The 23,035-nt window shown below is 38.9% G+C and overlaps 1 protein-coding gene across 4 annotated transcripts in view; it reads left to right on the top strand.

Annotated features, from left to right (window-relative positions):
- The window catches only part of dcp1a (decapping mRNA 1A), a 77,886-nt gene that overhangs the window by 17,330 nt on the left and 37,521 nt on the right, over nt 1-23,035 (top strand). For 2 of the 4 annotated variants that reach the window (XM_059944135.1, XM_059944136.1), the window contains one exon: nt 8,201-8,328. In XM_059944135.1, coding sequence (XP_059800118.1) covers nt 8,201-8,328 — 128 coding nt within the window. Of the gene's footprint in view, nt 1-159; nt 235-8,200; nt 8,333-23,035 lie in introns of those variants that run through there. The other 2 variants (XM_059944138.1, XM_059944139.1) reach the window with 2 other exon arrangements.

The raw sequence follows: 23,035 nt of genomic DNA, 5'->3' as shown, positions 1-23,035 counted from the left end.
AGTGGCATGCAAAAGTTTGGTCACCCCTGGTCAAAATTTCTGTTACTGTGAATAGCTAAGCGAGTAAAAGATGACCTGATTTCCAAAAGGCATAAAGTTAAAGATGACACATTTCTTTAATATTTTAAGCAAGATTACTTTTATTTCCATCTTTTACAGTTTCAAAATAACAAAAAAAGGAAAAGGGCCCGAAGGAAAAGTTTGGGCACGCTGTACTTAGTTACACCCCCTTTGGCAAGTATCACGGCTTGTAAACACTTTCTGTAGCCAGCTAAGAGTCTTTCAATTCTTGTTTGGGGGATTTTCGTCCATTCTTCCTTGCAAAAAGGCTTCTAGTTCTATGAGATTCTTGGGCTGTCTTGAATGTACTGTTCTTTTGAGGTCTATCCACAGGGGACTGTGAGGGCCATGGCAAAGCCTTCAGCTTGTGCCTCTGGAGGTAGTCCATTGTGGATTTTGAGGTGTGTTTAGGATCATTATCCTGTTGTAGAAGCCATCCTCTTTTCATCTTCAGCTTTTTTACAGACGGTCTGATGTTTGCTTCCAGAATTTGCTGGCATTTAATTAAATTCATTCTTCCCTCTACCAGTGAAATGTTCCCCATGCCACTGGCTGCAATACAAGCCCAAAGCATGATCGATCCACCCCTGTGCTTAACAGAGAGGTGGTCTTTTTATGAAATTCTGCACCCTTTTTTCTCCAAACATACCTTTGCTCATTGCAAAAAGTTCTATTTTAACTTCATCAGTCCACGGGACTTGCTTCCAAAGTGCATCAGGCTTGTTCAGATGTTCCTTTGCAAACTTCCGACACTGAATTTTGTGGTGAGGACACAGGAAAGGTTTTCTTCTGATGACTCTTCCATGAAGGTCATATTTGTGCAGGTGTCACTGCACAGTAGAACAGTACACCACCACTCCAGAGTCTGCTAAATCTTCCTTTGCAGTCAAAGGGGGGTTTTGATTTGCCTTTCCAGCAATTCTATGAGCAGTTCTCTCGGAAAGTTTTCTTGGTCTTTCAGATCGCAACTTGACCTCCACTGTTCCTGTTAAACTGCCATTTCTTAATTACATTACAAACTGAGGAAACAGCTACACTTTGCTATTTTCTTATAGCCTTTTCCTGCTTTGTGGGCATCATTTATTTTAATTTTCAGAGTGTTAGGCAGCTGCTGAGAGGAGCCCATGGCTGCTGATCATTGGGACAAGGTTTGTTTGAGGAGTCAGGGTGTTTATAAATGTTTGAAATTTGCATCACTTGGCCATTCCTAACAATGACTGTGAACAAGCCATAGCCCTAACAAGCCAAGTAAGGTCTGAGACCTTGGTAAAAGTTATCTGAGAGCTCAAATCTCTTGGTGTGCCTAAACTTTTGCATGGTGTTCCTTTCTGTTTTTTCACTCTAAAATTGTACAACACAAGAAAAGAATGTTTCATGACTTTGGGAGATCAGTTCATCTTCTATTCAACTATTCACAGAAACAGAAATTTTGACCAGGGTGACCAAACTTTTGCATGCCACTGTATATAAACCTGAGATTTATTTTCTTGTGGGTGTACTTAATAACTCCAATAACCATAATAGAATCAATGAAAGACCGCACCAACTTGGGCGTTCAGTCAGTGTGTAAAAGACAATAAACTGTGCAAATACAAAAAGAAAATAATAATAATTAAGCAATAAATATCAAGAACATGAGATGAAGATTCCTTGAAAGTGAGTCCATAAGTTGTGGGAGCAATTCAGTGATGGGGAAAGTGAAGTAAGTCCCTTTGGTTCGAGAGCCTGATGGCGGAGAGAATTACTGTTCCTGAACCTGATGATGTGAGTCCTGAGCCTCTTGTACCACCTTCCTGATGACAGCAGCAAGAAGAGAGCATAACATGTGATAGGGGTCCCTGCTTTCCTGCAAAAATGCTCCATGTAGATGTGCCAAATTGTGAGGAAGGTTTTACCCATGATGGACTGGACTGTATCCACTACTTTTTGTAGGATTTTCCATTCAAGGGCATCGGTGTTTTGATACCAAGCTGGTATGCAGTCAGTCAATATACTCTCCACCAAACATCTAGAAGTTTGTCAAAGTTTTAGATGTCATGCCATATTCTCTGCAAACTCTTATGGAAGTAGGTGCACTGCCATGCTTTCTTCCTAATTGCACTTGCACGCTGGGCCCAGGACAGGTCCTCTGAAATGATAACACCAAGGAATTTAAAGTTGCTGATCATCTCCACTGCTGATTTTCTCCCTCCCCCCCCCCTTGCTGATCCCCCGATGAGGACTGGCTCTCAGACCTCCAGAAGTTCTGGAGGAGGAAACTCAGCTCTGTAGTATTGCTGACATTTAATTTGTGGTATCAGAGGTGATGAAAAGGGTAGTCCAACACCTCTTCTGGCAGCACATTCCAAATGCCAACTACTCTTTGAATGGGGGAAAAACTGAATAGGCTATGTTTGCTTTCTTGGAGCAGAGAAGGCCAAGGAAGGCCTAAATGAGGGATACAAAACTGAGTGGCTTAACTAGGGTAGATTTTGAGAAACTATTCCTTAATCAGAGGAGATAGATTTGAACTTAGAGTTAGGACGCATGGATAGGACTTGAAGAAGAATTCTTCCACTCATGAGGTAGTTGAAATTGGAACACACTGTCCTAGGGGTTAATGGAGGCAGACATTCCCTCAACACTGAATTATTTAGGTGAGCACTAGAAACATGATGAGCTGAGTGCTGGAATTTGGACTTAGTTTACAAGTAGATCAGTACTTGTCTGCTTCAGCTGTCATGGTGGAAAAGGATCTGTTTCAATGCTGTATAATTTTGATCATTCATTTGTCATTAAAGAAATTATGAAACACAGAATACAATGTGGTGAAGATTTATGGTCGGATAGAAGATTTAGGAAAATTTTAGAACCATGTTTCCATCTGTCCATAACCCACATTCCTATCCACCTGGATTGCCTCTTTGCTTTCCCCTTGATTCACCTTCATTATGCCCTTCAATTGGTTTCACCTGCACACCATCCCTACTTTATCTGTTTCCAACTGTCACCCACAAACCTCTACCTTAATACTCCACTCTTAGCCTAGCCATCATTTGGTTCCACTTATTAGTCTCCGTCTCACCCCTCCCTTTACTTCAAAATGCTGGTGATCCTCCCTCTACCCTCTGAGTTTTGATGAAAACTCTTGACGTGATTTATTGACCATCTCTTTGCCTCCACAAATGCTACTTGACTCAGTTCTAGCAGATTGCTTTCTCCAGATTCGAGTCTCAGCACTCTCCTGTGTCTTGAATACAGCATTCTCATTTTCACTAAACAGTGCCCATTTTTAAAAAAAAAGGGAAATTAGCTTACTGTACAAGGACTCAGTCTCAGAGGTCAAAAACATCGGAAGCGAAAAGTTGGTGTCGTCTGAATTGCAGTGCAATAAACAATGGGTCTCCAGTGACATCAAGGGCTTCAATGACCAGTGAAGTTGCTGTGGTAATATGAGATGACAACAGGTTTCGACGACCAACAACTAAGTAGCTAGTTGGAAGATTTTTCATGAGATCGATGTGGGAGCAAGATACTTGTATGACCCACCTGATGCAATTAATCCCTTTTCCTCTGTTATTTGTGATTGGCTGAATACCAGTGAGTAGGGTGCTATGTAGTTGTAAAAGTGGAGGTACTTCTGTAGCAATCAATAGCCCAAATAGAATGGGACAAAGATGAATAAAATAGGTTGGACCTTGATTGGACTATCAGTGCGGCTATCTCACTGGAGGATAGCGGAGGAATAGGACGGAGATGTACAGTTGCAAAAATGTTTCTGAACCTTTTGTAATTACCTGGTTTTCTGCAGTAATTACTTGTAAAATGTGATCTGATCTTCATCTAATTCGCAATAATAGACAAACACGACCTGCTTAAGTTAATAACAGACAAACAATTCTACTTCTTGTCAATAATGAGAACACCATTTAAACAATCACAGTCTAGGTTCAAAAAAATTGTGTGAATCTCTGGGGGTAATGCCTCTACAAAAGCTAGTTGAGGTGGGTGTTCCAGTCAATGAGATGAGATCGGAGATGTGGCCTGGATAAAAAAGACACACAGTCAGGTTACTGTCAGAGCCTGCTCTTCTCAGTAAAGATCTGTTCATGTGCACCATACCTTGATCAAATCAACTTTTAGAGGACCTTAGAAGAATTGTAGAGATGCATGAAGCTGGAAAAAGGCTAGGAAAGCATTTCTAAAGACCTGAGTGTTCATCAGTCCACAGTAAGAGAAATTGAAAATGGAGCAAATTCAATGCTATTGCTACTCTCCCTCAAGAGTGGGCGTCCTGTGAAGGTCACACCAAGAGCACAGTGTGCAATGCTGAAGGAGGTGAAAAAGAACTAAAGGCTAATGATTAAAACAAAAATGCAGAAATATCTTGAACTTGCTAAAGTCTCTGTTCATGTGTCCACTATAAGAAAAAAACTGAACAAGAACGGTGTTCATGGAAGGTCACCATGGAGGAAGTCACTGCTCGCCAAAAGAAACATTGCCACACTCTAAAGTTTGCAAAAGACTACCTAGATGTTCCATAACGCTTCTGGGACAATGTTCTGTTGACATGCGAGACAAAAGTTGAACTTTTTGGCAGAAATACACACTTATGTTTGCAGAGAAACAAGCACTGCACACCAATACCAAAACCTCATCTCGACTGTGAAGCAAGGTGGAAGGTACATTATGTTTATGACAGCTTACAATTGTTGAAGAAACAATGAATTCAAAATTTTATCAAGATGTATTTTGTAGGAGAATACCAGGGTAGTGGTTTGTCACCTGAAGCTTAATAGAATTGAATGATGCAACAATGATCCAAAACACTAGGGTAAATCAACAACAGAATAGTTTAAAAAGAAAAAAAATCTATGCTTTGGACAGGCCAAGTCAGAGTCCAGACCTTAACCCAATTGAGATACTATGGCATGTCCTGAAGAGGGCTGTAAGGTATCCCAAAAATATTGATGAATTGAAACAGTTTTGTATGGAGAAATAGACTAAAGTTTGTCCTTGCCATTGTGCAAGTCTGATTAGCAGCTACAGGAAATGTTTGGTGGAGGTTATGGCTGCTAAAGGAGGTTCTACCAGTTATTGAAGACAAGGGTTCACACACTTTTTCCAGCCTGGACTGAATAATTAAACAATGTGTTCAATAATGACATGAAAAGTACAATTGTTTGTGTATTTAATTTAGGCAGATTGTGTTTATCTATTATTGTGACTTAAATGAAGATCAGACCACATTTTATGAGTAATTAATACAGAAAACCAGGTAATTGCAAAGAGTTCACAAACTGTTAATTGTAAATGAATCTTGGATGCAGGACTTAATTTCTTTCCAAAACCTACGTCCTAACAAGTGACCATGAGTTTGGGACTTGGAGCTCAAAGGGAAACTGCAAGTCTTATTGAAACAGATGTCTTTGTGTCTCAATGCCAGCATACTGTGCAAGTTTAATGTTTGTGCTTAGCTATTGCAACTAAGAGTTTGAATAAAATTAAGTGTATCTTTCACTCGTTGCCAGTGCTGTGTTTCTAATATAAAGGTGTGAATCTGGCACAACGCTACCATGAAATTGGATGCAAAGTGTTTCATTTTGTTGCCATTTCCTTATTTCCTCATTATGTATACTGTTTGCAAGAAATTTTTCTGTAAGGGACCCACGTTTATCCTCTTGACATCTTTTTATTTTTATGTGCCTATGAAAGTTGCTGCAGACTGTTTTTATTTTCTAGCCCAGTTTACTCTTTTTTCTTATTTCCTTTTCATTTTAAATTTCTTGGCCCTCTGCTGAGTTTTAAAATGTTATGAATTCTAAGATCTATTACCAGCAGTTTTGTAATCCATAATGTTATATTTGTAACTTCTCTCAGTCACTGTCTACTTTGTTTGATCTTCTATTTTGAGGAAATAATGTGCTGAAAATCAAGTATTATTTCTTTAAATTGGGTGTGATGCAGGTGCGATGCTTAGGGTGTCCTTAAATTCAGAGTTCAGTTGTTGCACCATTCTGTAAAGAGTCTCTGTACATCCTCCCTGTGGAATATGTGAGTTTTCCCAGGGTGTTCTGGTGTCCTCCCACAGTTCAAAGACATACTAGGAAGGTTAATTAGTCATTGTGAAATTGTCCCGTGATTAGGTTAGGGTTAATTGGGGTTGTGGAGTTGCTGGGGCCATGTGGCTCAAAGGATCGGAAGAGCCTACCCTTCACTGTATCATTAAATAAATAAATTCTAATCATTCCTTATCTGCTGTACTATATTTGAATATGTTGCCAGCCAGTGGTGGAGTTGCATCCACATCAGACTTCAAGGTGAGTGGTCTCAGGTTCAAATCCAGCCGGCTCCTTGCACACTTTCTATCCATGCTGGGTTGAGCATTGAGCTAGCAACTCAGCCTCTTTTTTTTTAAAAAAACACAAAAATGATAAAGAAACGGCAAGATTGCCACCCAATGTGCCACAAGGTGCGGAAAGGAACAACAATATTTTAATATAGTTTACAGATTTAAATTAATTATTGCAAACAATCTAAATTACAAGATGTAAATGTTTTGTGCTTTTCCCAGGAATCTTTGGGAAAATTGAATGAAAGCTGTTTGTTTTGGTGTGATTGGTAGCAAACAATAGGCATGCCTACATTGAAGAAACAGCTGGGCGACCCAGATCTTCCCAAGATCTGTTGTGATTGGGTGATCTCATCAAAGCAGACCTGACTTGACTTTCAGTCAAAGTGGCATGAGATATTACGTAAATCCAGGCACTCGCCTTCAATCTAGCTGAAGAATCGTCCCGTTCTTGTGTTCTAAAATGCTATCAATAATACACCGAACATCACTACTACTGGTTTCATCCCAGGCAACAGTTCCTCTTGAGGAACTCACTATAATCAATTGACTTTAACATTATCTGTATCTTGCCTCCTGTTAATGACAATTTCATGATTGGTTGCTTTGCTCTAGCGAAATCAATCCTGCTATGCTTTGCATTAAGCAGTGAGAATTTCTCAGTTGGAAACTGAGCATCTTCAGGTTTGTGGACAGAAAGACTTTCCAGTTGGTTGCAAATGCTTTTAGATACTCACAGCTTGTACTGCATAATTATGATTACCTAGACCTTGATTTGATTGCTTACCTTAAGATTATTATCTTATGCTATTGGCCATTTGGTTTCCTCTGCATGTCTTTGTTAGGAATATTATTTAATGCATTTGTCATTTATATATTAATTAGTGTGCATCCAGAGGTAAAAAAAGACATTTTCCAAAAACTCAACCAGCGTTGGAATACAACAAATGAGAGCCCAAGTTTTATTTAATTTGCATTTCAAGAAGATTTGAATAAATATTGATTGACTTCTAAAGAAAATTCTTAGTGCTATATGTAAGTTAGAAATTACTATTAAGTGGTTAGAATGAACAAAGAAGATCTTTAGTTTTACAGAAAATTTCCTATGGTGTCAGAGGAGCTACTAAAAATATTATTCCTGTTGTACATATGTGTATTGGAACCCTTTTCAAGTATTTCAAGCATGGTACATTAAAGGGTCTGTTTTGTATTGGGAATATTGTAGCACATCACAGCTGAAGTCCTTCGAGAGGGACTGTCAGAGAGTAAAGTATGTGCATCAAATGTAGTTATATTTGATGTAACAGATGGATGCATTGATAAAATGTATTCTGAAATGATGCATTTATTAGATATAAGATGAATATTGAAGGAAAGCTGAGATAGAAAATTAGTTTTTCAGATGCTCAATTGATTACCCTATCCTTGCAATTATTTTGTGCATTGAAGCATTCTTTGTCAAGCATTTGTAATTTCTGAATGGTTCAAATTTATTACTACCAGTATTAAAGTAGAATGAGACTTGCTTTGGAAAGCCAATTTGCATTGTTGTCAGAAGTATCCCCTTATCCATGCAATAAATTTATGCTTTCTATTTGGAGATTTAATAGAAATCAAAGAAAACTAGAGTAAGAGATCAATGAATTATAGATTTGCTTTTGGCTGTGTAAGTTAACTTGTTTCAAATTGGTCATGAAAGAAAGGGAATACTTATTTCTGTAAAAACAGTGATAAATATTGTAGTATTGACACTATATATATTATTCTTGTATTGAGAATTTAAATCAATAAATTCACTTTTGTTCACAGGTCTGCTTCCCCTTACCATGGCTTTACAATCATGAATCGATTAAATATGAAAAATTTAGTTGAACCCATCAACAAAGATTTAGAGTTTCAACTCCAAGACCCATTTCTTCTTTATAGAAATTCGAATTGTAAGTATGTATCTTCAGCCTACAATGTTAAATTACAGTACTGCAGTATTATCTGTCTTTAAAATCTACCCTTAATTTTAAATAGATTTTAACCACCAAGCAAATGCACATTTGCACAACTGATGACAGCACAGTATGTAATGCTAAACACGAGAGATTTTGCAGATGCTGGAAATCCAGAGCAACACGCACACAAAGCTGGAGGAACTCAGCAGGTCAGGCAGCACCTATGGAGGGGCTGATGTTTCAGGCCAAGAACCCTTCATCAGGACTGGAAAGAACAAGAATGTGGGGGGAGGGGGAAAGAGTACAAACAGGTAGGTGATGGGTGAAACCATGTGAGGGGGTTTTGGATGGTGGGAGAAGGGGGATGAAATGAGAGGCTAGGAGGTGATAGGTGGAAAAGGTGAAGCACTGAAGTAGAATAAATCTGACAGAAGAGGAGAGTAAACTATGGGAGAAAGGGAAGGTTGGCGGGGGAGAGAAATTACCGGAAGTTAGAGAAATCAATGTTCATGCTGTCGGGTTAAGGCTACCCAGACAGAAAATGAGGTGTCCAACCTTAATGTAATGATTTCATTTTAAGAGCTGATCCAGATAATACATGCATTGTGGCGACCCACTTCCCAGTGCACTCGAACCAGCTCACAAAGTGGCGTGTGCCAGCATTGAGGCCGGTCCCAAAGAGGGCACCAAGCCTGCTTCACCAGCAAGGGGAAAAGCCCGTGCGCGGGACAGAACTGTGAATATGCGCCCCCTATAGTATTCCCGCCCGGGGAGGGTGGGAACAGGAAGGCTTTAAAGCGAGGCCGCAAAGTTTGAATAAACCTCTTTCGCAACTGCAGCTCACCGACTACGTGTCGTTATTTCAGTGCTGCGTGTAGCACACCGCTACAGTATTCCCAAAAATTGCATCCGCAGCACTAAATGCCAAATTGAACAAAATGCAAGATTTTGACATGAATTGTTGACCATCCTTTTGCCGCCACAGATGTATCTTGACCTGCTAAGTTCATCAAGCAGTTTGTTTTTTGCTCCAGATTCAAAAGACTGCAGTCTCTCATGTGCTTTTATTGTAATATTTCTATCTTCTGTTTTAGAAAAATAAGTTTCCTTATTATAAGCCAACTGGGCTATTTAAACTGGCTGATCTCGAGCTCTTTACCTCCTTTATCAAGAAAGCTGTCTGGATAATTTGCTATTAACAAAAAAGAACCAAAGTTTGAGCCAGTGAAGATGACTTTATTGCTTTTGCTGTAGAAATGCAGCAGGAGTGCAGTAGATTTAATTTTGGTTTATATTCTGTGATCTGGCAGAGTACAGCCCTGCTATTTGAATACTTTGCAAAATAAATACTGGGTCATGTAGTGTGCCTTATGTAAAGTCAATTGTCTCGTAAGGGTTTTTGCTTTTAAGCAAAATTTATAATGTAAAATCTTTTTCAGCAGCAGGGAATAAGTCTTGGAGTGATTTTTCCCACCTGGATCCCCACTCAGCATAATGCAGTAATACTCTACTCTCAACTAGTTTGTTAATGCAACTCTCCCAAATCTGAAGTTGCTCTACACCACCCAGGGCAAAGACTGGAACCCTAACTACCACTAAACTTTCTGTACCAGTGGCAGAGTGACTACATGATGCATTGCAACAGCATACCCAAGCTTCATCAATGACTCACTGATCTTGTAGATATTAATAGTGAGAAGGAAGATTTGTATGAGGTGGGAATGCTGCTGCCAGCATTGTATATGTTGATAGTTCTTTTTGCTCGACCGCATATCTAAAACCTTTATCGTGGGCACGGTTGCCCACTGATAAGTTATTGGGTAGAGGTGGCTATGGCCATTAAATGCTGCCACTGCCAGTAATGCCTATATCTTATGCAAAGAAGCATATAAGGGGTTATAATAAGTAAAATATTTAAAGTTTATTCATTTGTATCAGTTTTGCAATGAAGGCACTATTCAACACGAGTGTGATTGATAAACAGATGGTTGGGGCTACAGTGTATTGACTGGTTACATCATAGCCTGGTATGGAGGCACTAATGCCCTTGTACAGGATAGCCTACCAAAAGTAGTGGATACAGCCATGTCCATAACATATAAAGCCATCTCCACCAGTGAGTACATCTAAAGCAATACACACAATGCTGGAGGAACTCAGCAGGCCAGGCACCATCTGTGGAAAAGAATAAACATTCGATGTTTCAGGCCAGACCCTTCTTGAGTTCAGCTTGAAACATCGACTCTTTACTTTTCTCTATAGATGCTACCTGGCCTGCTTAGCTACTTTAGCATTTTATGTGTGTTGCTTTGGATTTCCATCACCTAGATTTTCTCATAATTGAGCGCATCCGCAAGAAGTGCTATCGCAGGAAAGCAGCATCCATCACCATGGACCCCTACCATCCAGGCCGTGCTCTCTTCCCACTGCTGCCCTCAGGATCCACAGGTTCAAGTTTGTCATTCATCCATACATGAATATGGCCAAATGAAACAGTGTTACTCCAGGGCTAATGTGCAAAATATAGTGTCAACACTTATATACACAGCATGAAGCACATATAGCATATGTAAGACAGCTGTAAAATACAGTGACACAAAAAATATAGCCCAATTCCCCAAGTCCATGAATGTTGCAACAATCTGCAATCAAATGCTTGTCTTCTTTTGAGAAAACACTAGGGGGCAGCACTGACTCCAGCACATGCCACACCACACCAACTCCAGCATTTTGGTGGAGCGCCTGACCCTGCTGCCACCCCCAGGGGGCGCAAGCAGGTAACACTGTGGCTTGAGGCTTAACCCTCACTATGACTGAGTCGATGCAGTTTCCCTACTGTTCGCCAATAAAACCAATAAATTAGTTTTGCAGCACTCCACACTGCCAAAAACCAGCAAGGCCTCGTGATCACAAGAAAAGCAACCAAGATGTTCACTCACTGTTAGACTGCACATCTCTGTGCACTGACAACTCTGTCACAGGCAGCATCATAGTCTGCACCAAGTCCAGTACTTTCAGTTCTTAATGTCCAACAGGGACTTGCAATTGGGAAAAAAAAGTTTAAAAAGACAAAACACTCTTGGTTGACCCCATAGAAGCCACTGCGTCAGAGTGTGCCGCTGTCTTACCGGAAGTCCACCACCAGGTTCAGGAACATATATTACCTACCCTGCAACCATCAAGTTATTGAATCATTTCACTCACCCCAATACTGAACTGTTCCCACAATCTATGGACTCACTTGCAAGAACGCTTCATTTCATGTCCTCCATATTTATTGCTTACTTATTATTATTTTCTCTTTGAATTTGCAGTTTGTTGCCTTTTGCACTGTTTGCCCTTCCTGTTGGGTGCACTCATTCATTGACTCTATGGTGTTTCTTGCATTTACTATGAATGCCTGCAAGAAAATGAATCTCAGGGTTGTATATGTTGACATGTGTGCTTAAATAATAAATTTACTTTGAACTTTATTCAGCTCTAAACAGTTACAAGCATTGCTTTATTAAGAGGCTGGGGCAGTTTTCTGGAGAGCTGAGGTGGCATAATGGAGGGTCTGAACAAAGTGAGTGGTGGTGGAGGGCTCGACAAGGAGATCATTTTGCCTTAGCTCCTTTCTGTAGTGTAGGATTGTACTTTGCAACCATTGGATATGAATTTTCTAATAAGTTTGTTTTTACTTATGGGTTCACATTTTGGATTCTTCCAGTTACTTGGTTTATTTTTGCTTCTCAAGTGTTTAGTGATGCAGATTGGACTATTCTCGTTAGAACATCTTTTTCCAATTCTGATGCCATCCTCTCACTTTTTTGCTTTTCACAATCACCAGGTTTGCACTTTTGAGTTAATAACACAAATATTATTACTGATTGTGCTCTAACTTCATTATATTATATCAGAGTCAAGAAGCACTACAGCACAGAAACAGGTCTTTCGGCCCATCTAGTTTGTTTCAGGCACTATTAAGAACAAAGAACAATACAGCACAGTAAAGGCCATTTGGCCTGCAGTGCTGTGCCGACCATTTAATCAACTCTAAGATCAATCTAACCCTTCCCTCAATAGTTCTTCATCTTTCTATCATCCGTGTACGTGGCCTATCACCAGTGTTAACAGAAGGATTTCTCGCAGGTCGGCAGCAGTTATTTAAAAAGGGAGCTTCAAGAACATTTGTCCATTGTACATGGCCTATCAGCGGCTATAACTGTAACACCAATCTTGAGTTAGATAGCAAGGAAGATTCAAGCGTAAAAGGATGACACCGCCAGGTTGAGCAGTCATCGATGGAGTGATCTGAGGCAGAGTGGTAGGGATTTGGCTTATTCAGGCTTCAGCGATAATGGGTCGAGGCGAGTTAAGTTACTTGTGAGAAATAGGAAGAGTAAGTATGTCTATGAGCCCAGTGTTCTGTACTGGGTGTCAGATGTAGGATGTCCATGAGACACTCAGCTTCCTGGACAGCCACATCTGTGCCAGGTGCATTGAACTGCAGCTCCTTAGGGACCACATTAGGGAACTGAAGGTGCACCTCGATGACCTTTGTTTGGTCAGGGAAAGTGAGGAGGTGATAGAGAGGAGTTATAGGGAAGTAGTCACACCTGGGACTCGAGAGACAAATAAGTGGGTATCAGTCAGGAGAGGGAAGGGCAAGAGGAGATACTACAGAGTATCCCTGTGGCTATCCCCCTTAACAATAAGTACTCCTGTTTGAGTACTGTTGGCGGAGGTGGGATACTACTTGGGGGAAGCAAAAGTGGCGGCACACCTCTGGCACAGAGTCTGGCCTTGTGGCTCAGAAGGATAGGGAAAGGAAGAAGGCAGCAATAATAGGGAACTCTATAGTTAGGGGGTCAGACGGGCGATTCTATGCACAAAGGAAAGAGACACTGTTGGTAGTTTGCCTCCCAGGTGCCAGGGTCTAGGATGTTTCTGATCACGTCCACAATATCCTGAAGTGGGAAGGTGAACAGCCAGAGGTTCTGGTACATATTAGTACCAATGACATAAGTAGGAAAAGGAAGGAGGTCCTGAAAACAGACTAGAGGGAGTTAGAAATGAAGTTGAGAAGCAGGACCTCAAAGGTAGTAATCTTGGAATTACTGCCTGTGCCACATGAATAGTGAGATAGACAATAAATGCATAGGTGAGGGATTGGAGCAGGGATAAGGATTCAGATTTCTGAAGCACTGGGACAGGCATAATCTGTACAAAAAGGACAGGTTGCACTTGAATCCGAAGGGAACCAATATCCTGGCAGGGAGGTTTGCTGAGGCTGTTGGGGAGAGGTTAAACTAGAATTGCTGGGGAATGGGAACCAAACTGAAGTGACCGAGGAAGGGGTGGTTGACTCACGAATAGAGAAAGCTTGGAGACAGCGTGAGAAGGGAAGATAGGTGATAAGGAAGGGATACACTCAGAACCAATGGTATGAGATCAGAGTGTGGATCAGTACTTGGAGCTGTGATGTTGTGGCCATTGCAGAGGCTTGGATGGCTCAGGGGCAGGAATGGTTACTTTGTGTGCCAGGCTTTAGAAGTTTCAGAAAGGACAGGGAGGGAGGCAAAAGAGGTGGGGGGGATTGGCATGCTGATCAGAGATAGTGTCGCGGCTGCAGAAAAGGAGGAAGTCATGGTGGGATTGTCTACTGAGTCTCTGTGGATAGAAGTTAGAAACAGGAGGGGTCAATAACTCTACTGGGTGATTTTTATAGACCACCCAATAATAACAAGGTCATCGAGGAGCAGAAAGGGAGACAGATTTTGGATAGGTGTAATAATAGCAGGGTTCTTATGGTGGGAGATCTTAATTTCTCAAATATTGATTGGCATCTCCCTCGAGCAAAGGGGTTTTGACGGGGTGGAGTTTGTTAGGTGTGTTCAAAAAGGTTTCCTGGCACCATATTTAGATAACCCTACAAGAGGAGAGGCTGTACTTGGTCTGGTACTGGGAAATGAACCTGGTCAGGTGTCAGGTCCCTCAGAGGGAGAGAATTTTGAAGATAGTGATTGCAATTCTACCTCCTTTACCATAGCATTGGAGAGAGATAGGAACAGACAAGTTAGAAAAGTGTTTAATTGGAGTAAGGGGAATTATGAGGCTATCAGGCAGGAAATTGGAAGCATAGATTAGTAAAAGATGTTCTCTTGTAAATGTACAGCTGAAATGTGGCAAACGTTCAGGGCATATTTCCGTGGTGTTGTGCATAGGTACGTTCCAATGAGACGGAAAGGATGGTAGAGTACAGGAACCATGGTGTACAAAGGCAGTTGAAAAAATAGTCAAGGAGAAAAGAAAAGCTTACAAAATATTCCGAGAGCTAGGTAATGACAGAGATCTAAAAGATTATAAGGCTTAGCAGGGAGGAGCTTAAGAATGAAATTAGAAGAGCCAGAAGGGGCCATGAGAAGGCCTTGGCGAGCAAGGTTAAAGAAAACCCCAAGGCATTCGACAAGTATGTGAAGAGCAAGAGGATAAGATGTGAGAGAATAGGACCAATTAAGTGTGACAGTGGAAAAGTGGAGATAAGAGGTATTTAATGAATACTTTGCTTCAGTATTTACTATAGAAAAAGATCTTGGTGATTGTAGGAATGATTTACAGCGGATTGAAAAGCTTGAGCATATAGACATGATGTGCTGGAGCTCTTGGAAAGCATCAAGTTGGGTAAATCTCTGGGATTGGACAAGATACACCCCAGGCTACTGTGGGAGGTGGAGGAGATTGCTGAGCCTCTGGCGATGATCTTTGCATCATCAATGGGGAGGTGAGAGGTTCTGGAGGATTGGAGGGTTGCAGAAGTTGTTCCCTTATTCAAGAAAGGGAGTAGAGATAGCCCAGGAAATTATAGACCAGTGGTTGGTAAATTGAGAAGATCCTGAGAGGCAGGATTTATGAACATTTGGAGAGGCATAATAAGATTAGGAATAGTCAGCATGGCTTTGTCAAAGGCAGTTTGTGCCTTACGAGCTTGATTGAATTTTTGAGGATGTGACTAAACACATAGAAGGTAGTAGATGTAGTGTGTATGGATTTCAGCAAGGCATTTGATTAGGTATCCCATGCAAGGCTTATTGAGAAAGTAAGGAGGCATGGGATTCAAGGGGACCTTGCTTTGTAGATCCAGAATTGCCTTGCTCACAGAAGGCAAAGAATGGTTGTAGATGGGCCATTTTCTGCATGGAGGTTGGTGAGCAGTGGTGTGCCTCAGGGATCTGTTCTGGGACCCCTGCTCTACATGATTTTTATAAATGACCTGGATGAGGAAGTGAAGGATGGGTTAGTAAATTTGCTGATGACACAAAGGTTGAGGGTGTTGTGGATAGTGTTAAGGGCTGTCAGAGTTTACAGTGGGACATCAATAGGATGCAAAACTGGGCTGAGAAGTGGCAGATGGAGTTCAACCAAGGTAAGTGTGAGGTGGTTCATTTTGGTAGGTCAAATATGATGGAAGAATATGGTATTAATTGTAAAACTCTTGGCAGTGTGGAGGATCAGAGGGATCTTGAGGTCCAAGTCCATAGGACACTCAAAGCTCCTGCACAGGTTGACTCTTTTGTTTAGAGGGCATATGGTGCATTGGCCTTTGTCAACCGTGGGATTGAATTTAGGAGCCGAGAGGTAATGTTACAGCCATATAGGACCCTGGTCAGACCCCACTTGGAGCACTGTACTAAGTTCTGGTTGCCTCACTATAGGAAGGCTGTGGGAACCATAGAAAGGGTGCAGAGGAGATTTACAAGGATGTTGCCTGGATTGGGGAGCATGCCTTATGAGAATAGGTTGAGTAAACTTGGCCTTTTCTCCTTGGAGCACCGGAGGATGAGAGGTGACCTGATAGAGGTGTATAAGATGATGAGAGGCACTGATTGTGTTGATAGTCAGAGGCTTTTTCCCAGTGCTGAAATGGCTAGCACAAGAGAGCACAGTTTTAAGGTGCTGGGAAGTAGGTACAGAGGAGATGACAGGGGTAAGTATTTTATGCAGAGAATGGTGAGTGGGTGGAATGGGCTGCCAGCGACGGTGGTGGAGGCGGATATGATAGGGTCTTTTAAGAGACTCCTGGATAGGTACATGGAGCTTAGAACAATAGAGGGCTATGGGTAACCCTGGGTAATTTCTACAGTAAGTACATGTTTAGAACAGCGTTGTGGGGCAAAGGGCCTGTATTGTGCTGTAGGTGTTCTATGTACAACTTCAATGTGTATAAAGTAACTAAAAATAATGTTATGTAGACATGTAATCATTACCCCATATGTTATGATACTTTTGATTCAGGAACACTATGAATAAAGCATAAATTTAAGTTAAACAGTCTATCTTCACAAAGGGCAAAGGCCTGATGTTTTAAAGCTGCAACTTTAAAACATATTAGACCTTGTTTGAGTGCTCTCTCTGAATTGCAATCTTGGATTTGGTTACTTTCAGTTTTATATTGCTGTTAAGTTTTTTTTTAAGTTACTACTTTTCTCATTTCTGTATTTTTTGAATTGGTTTTGTAGTTCATATTTAAAACAAAGCACAGTGACAACTGCCATAATCCTCACAGTAATTTTAGATGTACGTATTATACAGCAGTAGCTACCATTATTCTGTCTTTGAAATTCATTCCATTACATGTTTAGAGCTAAAGAATAGAAATATTTGTGCAAATTATTTCCAACTTTTTTACATATCTATTCCATATTATTTGTACAAAATTTATATGCTATACTACTTTTGTTGAAAGATCCTTTTCCATTTGTTTTTGAAAAGAATTGTAGAATGTAGTATTTTTGGAGGTTGATGATGAACTGATTTGCAATTTATGAACATTTTGCAAAATCTGCACATAGTTCACTCCAGTTAAACTGTTTCTTTTTCATTATCTGGTTTGTGATAGTTATTGTACATAGTCAACATTCATACTTTTAATTTGTTTTTAGATTGCAGCTAATATTAACTATAAGTTAATATTAATTTAACAGTCCTGAGCTTTTGATGTTAAAATACATGTAATACAGTAATTGCAATGATCTGGGTGCTCAACTGTTCAAACCTAAGTAACTAGCTTGAGTTACTTCGAAAAATTCTGAAGTATAATTTGAAAGTCAGACTCCTATTTATTTCATGTTCTAAATCAGAGTTGTGCCTTAAATCTTCGTGCCTGGTTAGAGCGCAGATTACACACTTGTAATTCAAATGTCCAAGTGAAGTCTCATTGTCTGTTTTCAAATGAAAGGATTTTTTTTAATCCATTCAGAGAGGAGGATCGTTGTATGAATAAAGCATGAATTTAAGTTAAACAATCTTTGTTTTCACAAAGGGCTGATGTTTTAAAGCAGCAGCTTAAAAACTTATTTGGCCTTATTTGACTGCTCTCTCAGAATTCCAATCTTAACAGGTTTGAGTTATAAGGAGAGAGATCAGATAGGCTGGGACTGTCCTCCCTAGAAGGAGGCTGAAGGTTACCTTGGAGGCTTATAGAATTTTGAGAAGCTCTGATACAGTAGGTAGTTACAATGTTGTTTTTCCTGGGTAGGGAAGTTTAGAAACTGGGCATTGTACGTTTAAGGTGTGGGGGGGAAGTGCTTCCACACAGAAGATGGGTGAGTATACGGACTGAGCAGCCAGAAGTGGGAAAGGTGGGTACTATTATGTGCTTGGATAGGAAATGTTGAGAGGGATGAACCAAATATGGGTTGATGGGGTTGATTTAAATGAGCCCCTTGGTCAGCATGGAAGAGTTGCACCGATCTGTGAATCTAGTGGTAATACTCTTCGAAGGTTATAGATTGAAACAAGGGTGCAATTTTTTTTAGCAGGAGTTGAACTAAGCCACAGTCTGCCCCCTTGTGGATGGAAGGGATCTTAATTGTTGTTTGGAGAAAAGCAAATTAATTTTCCCATTGTCCTTGTTCCCACAAACCATCATTGAATTCATTGATACTTGTACTTTATTCTCCCCAAGTTTCCAGTACTTGTGTTTCCCTCTGGTATCCTGAAAGAAGTTAGTTGTTTAATAGGTGCTTTTTTAGTTAGCTATGTCCTTTGGTCATAGAAAGTGCTGTAGCTACATGAAACAAAGCCAACTTGTTTGAGAACCGTAAAGAATTAATATGGAGGGCATTCAACCCATTGTCATTGTCAAACAAAGAAATACAGTCTGATCCTATCTTCCAATGCTGGGTCTGCTGTCCAGTAAATTCTCTTTCAGTACATGTGCAATTCATAAGTATGAGGGTTTATCTTCTGGCATTCTTTCAGGCAATGTGTTTTAAACCTCTAATGCCCATTGAATGAAAGTGTCTTATCTAAAATCTCATCCTTATATCAATTACATTGTTCCTGTGTTCCCTGTACAAGAAGAAATATACCTGAGTAGAGTCAACAGAAAGATCATTTTATTTTAAAAGATTTCAATTTCACTTTTACTTTTTTGTTTAAAAAAATCAACATGTTTATATTATTTTAATTACCACAGTTTTCTATTCCTGCCACCCCTCCACTGCAATCACATCTTTCATGTAATGCAACTAAAAGTACTTGAACTGTAATATACTTCGGTGATCTATACAGTTCTAAAATAAGAATCCATGTATTCTATTTTACACCTAAAAAAGGAAGGCATCCCATCTTCCTGGTTAATCTTATCAATGTGTCCTGCTACATTTAAAGATGTGTGGGTGTCCTTCTATCACTCCACACCACTCTGTTGTTACATTAGTTACATAGTTGGGTTGGTGCACATCCTTAGACAGCGCAGTGACAATTTTCATTTGTGCGCATTCCCAGACTCTGTCTTTCTGAAATCAAAAATTACTTCCTTGTTGTCAAGCCAAGGCTAATGTCTCTGCCGTCTTCAAAATAATGTCCCTCAACACAATAGATCTAAATTGTTAAAGCAGCAAAGGTGCTAAATACTGAGACTTGTGAAATGCTAATGGTAACAAAAAATATTTATCAAAAAATGTGCAAGAACCATTACTGTTCACCTTCTGCCAGTTTTGGATCTTACTTGCCTTTGATCTTATGAGTATTCAGGTTTTAAATCAGCTGGCCATGGTGGGCCCTATCAACAGCCCTCATTGCCCTTCTCAAATTGTATGCCATTGTAAAGAAAGTTAAAGGTTCTCTGGTCAATACAGATGTAAATAAATCCTGATATAAGAGAATTTCAATTTGGAGTATGCAGACAGTCAAAGGGATTTGCAAGAATGTTTTGGATGTTTTCCTCCTTTAATGTGCAATAAACTCTCAATTATAAAATATAGCCATAAGAAAGATAATACAATCAATTTATCACTTAAATTATAACTTTTATTGAAGGCTGTGTTCCTTTTCTACTTGACTACAAATAAGCAACATCATGAAGCTGGAGATACTGCATTGTGCTAATTAATTTAAAATTTGAGTTCTAAAAGAGTACGTTCTCAGTTTTAAATTCTGTGAGTTAAGAATTCTTTGTAGTTTAAAATACAGCTGTCGTTGTGTAATTGTGGCCATGTTATATTAACTGTGATTGAATTGGTCACAGTGAGATATAGCAGGCTTGTGTTAAGTGACCTGATATGGTAAGGATAAGCAGTGTGATTAAATATTTACACCTGTCATGGAGTATAGTAACAAAAATGACCACTGAAACCATTTTATGTTATATCTACATTTATGGTGCTATTCAAAATTACTTTTTGTCACTATTCTTATTAATAATTGCCTATAATGTAGAAAAATAGAAATTGACATTATTACTCTTGATTCCGAGTATGTAATCTTATTCTTTTTTAATCTGACACTTGTTAACAATGAATAAAAATAATCCAGGGTACATATGTGAACCACTGTTTGGCATGGACTGTATACTACTACACAGAGAACTAAATTTATATAACAATTAACTTTGTTTTGTGGAGGGATGGCTTATCAGTTAGTTGTAAAGTGACTTAAAACAGCATAGTATATTTCCTCTTCACTCATTTGAACTAACTAAATTAACTTATGATTAGATAATGTCCATTCTGGCAAGTTAATCTATTTAACTGTGTAAGTGTTACTATAAATATAGCATGTCAAATTTGTCTAATATATTAACAGCTGACACATTCCAGAAGAATCTTTTTGGGAAGGCTCTGATGTAATGAATGTTTTTAGGTTTCTTGATTTTTATTGCTTTGCAGCTTTCAGATTACTTTAAGTTCATAAAATGCAGCAGGTTTCTAAAGATGCACATATGCCAACAATAGCTGCAGTTTTCAAAATGTAGTATTTTAATCAAAACTCTTTAATTATCGACAGATTTGGCTCAAATGTCAAGTCACTAATCAAACAAGAATTTCCCAACCCCAATTCCAATAAACCTGTTTATGCCTCCTTCAAACAATTGAATAAGTTGTTTAATGAGCATATATTATGTCATCACTTGAGTGTATTGTGCTTATTTCTTGATGTTAAAAGCTTAATAAATATAATTTTTCAAAGTAAAATGAAGAAAACACTTACCTGTCATTGTAAAGTATGGCTCCAGATTGCTTTCACTTACAATGCTGCCTTTATAATTGGGACATGCTTCTTGCTGCGAGTTCCATTTTGTAAAAAGTGACTTTGAAATATCCTCCATACTCACATTTAGTTAATATCCCAAGGTTCTCAATTCAAGAGAAGAATCAAAGGATGAGTTAAAGCCATGGTTCACTCAGATTACTGAAGAATTGTGGAGCATTTAAGTGGAACTTGGGGGCTGATAACAGATGCAAATATCCTTTAACATTCACTATAGTAGATTGTACTGGGTCCCAACAATACCACTTGATTCAATTATTAGCCAAGCATAAAGCCTTTTGTGCTTGTACCTCCATCCAAATGTACTTCACAAGCAGTACTCGTTACACTTGTTTTAACACTGGAGTCAGGTTGTTGAAGTACTAAGTTTTGGTTGGAGTGATGTAGTGTCAGTTGATGAATGCCTGATTTTGAGAAACATAGTGGCAGCTGAACTTATCAGTGACAACAGATATGTGAGGCATTTGCAACTTTTAATGGTAGAGTCTACACTGACATTGTTACTGGGTCACTATTTGGGAAGGTGTTTGAGGCTGTTAGAAATCACACAAGTTATACATTGTCATTTAATTTGGTATGATGCTGAATGAGGTGCAGTTGACTACCTTGCAATTTATTAGCTAAAGATGCAAATGATAACATAACCGATCGTGACTAACTTTGGATAACTTTTTTAAAAATTTAAATGTATTTCTTGTTGACTTTGTCCCATAGTGATCTTAAATTTGGAGATAAAAGTGGATTGCATATACATTTGTATTCCTTGGTGTTTAGAAAAACAATTGTACAGTTGATTTTCTTCTGAGGTCTATCAATAAATAAAGCTGGAAAATAATTGGGATCATTGCAAGTATTAATTTGTAACAAAACTAAATTGTATAATTCTGTTGAGATCTGCTGGATTAAAAATGCATAGTATGTAGAAGTTGAGTTGCAAATTAAATTTTTCTGTATTGTTATTTCAGTACCAAGTTAAAAATGTGTAAAGAAAACATTGCTGAATGAGATAGGATTTGTATAAGAAGAATTATTTCATAGTTGCCATTATTGAGATTCACTTCGGTTCAATTTATGTCACCACAATGGGGTTTGGATGACTTCTTTTTGCTTGTTAGATGTACTTGTGACTATTCTGAGGGCTAGTAGGTAAATGTTAACACAATCAAGTTACAGTACACTCCTGAACCAGTCATTATTATAACATTATCATTTTCCAACCTCCATGTTTTCTCGATTGTCCTTATTCTGTAGTGTCCAGTGAAGAGGGAAGACCTTTAAAGCAATGCTGACACTGGTATTAATTTCATTAAATTGAATGAAAGATTTTGAAAGGCACAATCAATTCATCTTCTACTCCATCTTGTATTCTCTTCACCAGTAATGTCTTTGCTTTGTTGCTTAATTCAATGTAATGGTGTTCTCAATTGGAAACCTGTTGCTTTGAATAAATCTATACAAGATTTTTAGAAACGGCCAAGGATAATCAACTTGCAGTGTGGAAAAATTGGGCTATCAATTTATTCCATAATACAATATCTTCAGGTATTCCTAAGTAGCCCCAAATAATAGGGGTGATTGGTACTTGTTAAGTACTTCCTGACTCTTGAACCTGCTTGAGTGAGAATGTTTTTCTCTTTAAAATGAAAACATTAAGAACAGCTGATTTTCCCATGAATATTGCTGATATTACATTTGTATGCACTGCAGTACAGTTTTAAAGTATTATTTAAAGTTGATTGTTTAAAATGTTAAACAATCTGGATAAATGTATAAACTGCTGATAGCAAATGGAACATCAAAACTATCAGGTAATGTCACTGTATAATTGCAATATACAGATGCACATAATGTAGCATGTAAATACATTTCTATTACACAGCAGTACTGATTCAAATTTTGATCCTGCCAACAAATTAATCTTGTGGTAATTTTTTTTTTAATCTTGAATGTTTTGATGACTTGTTAATTAGAATCATTTTGTGTGCCATAGGAACTTGTATTGACAGATTTGAAATTTATTTAGATGTGACTATTCTGTGGTATTATCCAATCAATTACCCAGTGGTTATCAGAATTTGATCAAAGTGTATTCTAAAATGAACTCTGTGAATTACTAACGTAAGAAATTCAGTAGATGCTGGAAATCCAAAGCAACACACACAAAATG

This window comes from Hypanus sabinus, chromosome 19 (assembly GCF_030144855.1).
Source record: "Hypanus sabinus isolate sHypSab1 chromosome 19, sHypSab1.hap1, whole genome shotgun sequence".
In the NCBI taxonomy this organism is placed as follows: Eukaryota; Metazoa; Chordata; class Chondrichthyes; order Myliobatiformes; family Dasyatidae; genus Hypanus; species Hypanus sabinus.
The sequence above is the reverse complement of the archived record's forward strand: the minus strand, read 5'-3'. Positions and strand labels throughout refer to the sequence as shown.